General features: G+C 41.5%; 1 protein-coding gene across 1 annotated transcript; it reads right to left on the reverse strand.

Moving 5' to 3' along the window:
• Positions 1–322: 322 nt before the first annotated feature.
• On the reverse strand, positions 323–2,838 carry nkx2.3 (NK2 homeobox 3). The gene is made up of 2 exons (XM_008429638.1): positions 2,207–2,838; positions 323–1,385 (listed from the first exon to the last, which is right to left on the reverse strand). The coding sequence occupies exons 1-2, from the start codon at positions 2,607–2,609 to the stop codon at positions 739–741; spliced, it is 1,050 nt and encodes a 349-aa protein (XP_008427860.1). The 5' UTR covers positions 2,610–2,838; the 3' UTR covers positions 323–738.
• Positions 2,839–4,391: the final 1,553 nt, after the last annotated feature.

The raw sequence follows: 4,391 nt of genomic DNA on the forward strand, positions 1-4,391 counted from the left end.
CAGACTTTCTCACAGGGGGGAAAAATGCTTTTCTTTTTCTTTTTTTTTTTTTTTTTGCTTGAAAAATTGAAACTTTGAAATATGTTGGAATAAAACTCACCGGATAACATTTTAGAGGGGGAAATCTGAATCATTAGGCACAGAAAGAGACACACACTAAGTCAAGTTGTGCTTTTTGTCTGCTTTGTTTCTTCACTCCGTCACCTTCGATCATTCTCATATGCTTAGTCACTTGATCGCAGACTCGATCCTGTTAATCGCCAGTTTTATTGCATTTATAGACTTTCAGTATCATTCATAAAAAGAAAAAAAAACAATATTAAACACATGTAAAGCTGTACACGAGTAGTAAAAAAAAAATCCCAACATAATACTTCTTTATGAGTACGCACTAAGCGCTTGCAATGACTTGTGGTTTCGTTATGGCTCCATTGAAGCAGGCCTCTTCCTCTTCATCCAACATTTAATTGACTCACACCAGATAAAATTGTTTAAAAGCTCATTCTAATTCAGAAATGCACAAATCGGTTTCTGTGACTGTTGGATCACTTTACATCCATGTTCTAACACTGCGAATAGTCCAACTAGGTCTAAAGAAATGAATCTTGAATATTGTCACTTTTCATCCCAGTCTGTGGTTTATGGTTACTTCATACGCTACACCTACTTAAAGCCAACATATAGCTTGCATAATCGTGATCCTGAGTCCATTCATTAATCCATTGAAGCCTGTCCCATCTACCATGCCCGGATGCCTTGCAGGGTTCCCTGGCAGGGTTGGATCACCGGTCCTTGAGGAGCCTGGCTTTGCGTCTGCGCGCCCAGATTTCCCAAATTCATGTTCATGAACGCATTCGGAGCGCTGTTGCTCGGTGGAAGAGCGGGCAAACTAGAATAAGTACAAGAGTACGTGTTATTGTACACAGAGTTGTTGTAGCTGTAGGCCGGGTAGTTGTAGCTGTAAGGAGTGGGAGCTGCCACTGTGTATGGACTGCTATAGTTCTGCGATCCGGCCAGACAAGGCCTCCCGTCCCGGACCAGGACCGGTACCGCCACCCTGCGCGGCGGTGGTGGATGGTGATGATGGTGGTGATGGTGGTGGCCCGCGATCTCCAGCGTCTTGTCTTGTCGCTGCCTCTTACATTTGTACCTCCTGTTCTGGAACCAGATCTTGACCTGGGTGGAGGTGAGCTTCAGGGAGCTGGCCAGGTGCTCCCTCTCCGGGGCGGACAGGTAGCGCTGCTGCTTGAAGCGCCGCTCCAGCTCGAACACCTGGGCCTGGGAGAAGAGGACGCGGGGCTTCCTCCTGGTCCTCTGCTGCTTGGTGACGGGCTTCTCTGACTCTGTGTCCTCTCCACACTCGCCCCTCAGAGCACCACAGCTTTCTGTTAAAAAAAAAAAAAAGTTTTGTAAAGTTATTCTATGTAAACAAAGTGAATTAAACTGAATTGAATCTGTGTAAGTGATTGTATTATATCGGAAATATCTGCCTGTATTTTAAAAAAAATATGAATTGATCTATTTGTCCTGCAAAATGTCTCAATTTGCGCTAAATAACTGAACTGAATTAACCACGTAATCATCTAGCCTCATTACATAAATTTATAAAATGAGTGTTTAGTAAAATAAAGTATCACTGATATTTAATTAAAATTATTTATTTATTGTTTGTGTTTCTAAAAATGAAATAGGTATTAAAATAGAAAACTAAAAGTAAACATTAAAACGTTAAATTCACTTGTGAAAAAAGTCAAACATAAAATTCAAGACCTTTGCAAACTCAAAACCTGTTCATGTTTAGTCAGGTAAATGCGCGTATTTTTTTAATGGCTGCCCCAGCTTCATTCACGGTTAGAACCAGACGTCGACTCAATTGATTATAAAAGGCAATATTTGTCATTATGCGCAAATTCAAAAATCCCGACCTTTCTTTTGTTTAATGTGTAGAACTTTAAACTAAACTATAGTATTCTCACTTGAACGGTGCAAATGTAAAAAAAGTTGATGACTACATTTTACAACAAAATCGGAGAAGACGCCCACACTTCTCGGAGTATTTACAGCACATACATTATGTTGGCTTGCGCGCTTTGCAAGTTTGCAAATGTCATCGTATGCCCTATTTACTTATCTTCTGTCACCGCAATACAGCTCGCATTGCCAAATATCTCATGTAATTATGATAGCCGTTCAGTTTTCCACTCACTGCCATCGTGCTCCTCCTGCTCGCTCTGCAGGTGCGGGTCTACGGAATGAATTTGTGCCGCGTCTCCGAACACATCCGCGGCCAATCCGGACTCCGTCAGCCGGTCCTGAACGTTCAGCGCGCTGAGGTACGACATCCTCTCATCGCTCTCCGACAGGCAGGAGCTGATGGGGCTGGGGCTGTCTCTGCCCGCCAACATGCAGGAGGGCGGCGAATGAGAGCCGAACGGCTTGTTTGGGAAGGATCCCGGCTGTGCCAGCGCGCCGGAGAGGCCGAAGCAGGAGATCAGCTGAAGCTGCTGCTGCTGCTGAGACTGTTGCTGCAGCTCCAGCTTTAGAATGTCCTTCACGGAAAAGGGCGTGGTGGACGCAGCTACAGCTGGACTGGGAATCATGATTATCATATAGGTGATTTTTTTTTAAAAAAATCGCCACAAATCCCAGAAACTGATCCGATTTCTATCACGCTTGCGAATAAAGAAAGGTTAATAGCCCGCGCGTAAAGCTGGAAAATGGTCGCGCTCTGCTGCCTTTCCACGCAGATCAGGGGAGGGTTGGCTGTCTTTCAGCTGTGACATGCCTCTCCACGGGCTGTGCGCCTGTGGCTGGAGGGCTCACACAGAAAAAGAGAGAGGTCGGTCCTGTTTGGCTGGCTAACATTCAGTTATCTGGAGAAAGAGCTGGGTCAGCCAAGATGCTGTCCTCTCTCTTTCAGTGACGTTCCGCAGCGGGGGGAGGGACTCGAGGACCTTCTGTACATGTTTCCCTGCGTCAGTGGGTGATTCCTAATTTATGACATTTTATTGACATCAACGACTCTTCTCGGGCTGCTATAGGTGTGAAAGGTAAGGACGTTTTACGCATCTTGTTTTCTTCCACCGGTAAGCATTTATCTAATTCCTTGTTTTAATTTGGCAAATAATTCACTACTTTCACAAAGAAAAATGTTTTTTTTTTGTTTTGTTTCTTTTTTACTTAACCCCCCTTTTCTTTGGCTGTAATGCATTTTGATCAAAACGTTTTTTGCTGTTTGACCCAACAATCACCGCAGCTCTTCCCATCGTCACCTTGGTGGTTTTAAGATAAGCAATACCTTCATTTCCTGCCGCAGAACATCATGACTGAGATAATCTATCTGCGGTAAACCAGATGCAAACCAGGAGGACGCTTAGGATCCTAATTCAATTATGAGACTCCGCAGATTGCAGGTTTAGTTTCTGTAAAATTTTGGCCACATGATGTTTTCCTTTTATTTGCGCACTAAAAGATAAAATACGTAATACGTTTTATATATGAAGTAAAAATAGAAAAAAAAAAAGAAACAACTTATTTAAGATGTGTTTTTATAGGAAAAATAGACATTAATTATCTCAGTCGGAAAAAATTGTATATTTAGGCAGAGGAAAATTTATTCAACTGTCGTTTCACTTGGCGCAGAGCGATTCTATTGCTTCTTTTTCCGACTCAACTTGTCTGAATTTAAGTAAGATCTTTGAGTTTTAAACGATAATCTTGGAACTTGCTAGCTCTATGACACATTGCTTGAATTGTAACTGTTTTGGTGAGATCTCCAAAACAGATCGAAGAGCCAGGGTCACGCTTCTGTTGTTTTGTGTAACATTTTACGCATTTGTATTGACATGTCTGATCAAAACTGATGTAAAATAAAGAGAGAGAAAGAACGTCCTAAGGGAAAAAGTATTAGTGGGTCAGACGCTTAGCATGTGGTTCATTCTTCGTCCTATTTCGTAATAGTTTCAAAGTGAGAAATATAAAACGTTTAAATAATTACTGCTCAGCGAGACCTTCCCGGTGAATATTCAATACCATATAATTCCAATTATTTCTTATTTTATTTATTTATTTTTTAAATTTATTTTAAGTCTCGACCTGCTTCATCTACAACACGAAAAGTAATACTCTACAAATAAATAAATAAATAAATAAATAAATAAATAAATAAATAAATAAATAAATAAATAAGATTGTGCCTTAAGTCTGAGTATGTGTGTGTTTATGTCTGCTTGTCTCTGTGTTGCTCTGGGACTGACTGACCGGCTATTTGTCCAGGGCAGCACAGAGATAAAAAAAAAATCCTGCGGCAGCCTCACCAGTTTTGAGTGATGTGTTGAGTTTAGAGCTCAGAGGACGGAGTTCATCTATGTCTCTGTTTTGATCATTGTCTT

This window comes from Poecilia reticulata, linkage group LG15, assembly GCF_000633615.1.
Source record: "Poecilia reticulata strain Guanapo linkage group LG15, Guppy_female_1.0+MT, whole genome shotgun sequence".
Lineage (NCBI taxonomy): Eukaryota > Metazoa > Chordata > Actinopteri > Cyprinodontiformes > Poeciliidae > Poecilia > Poecilia reticulata.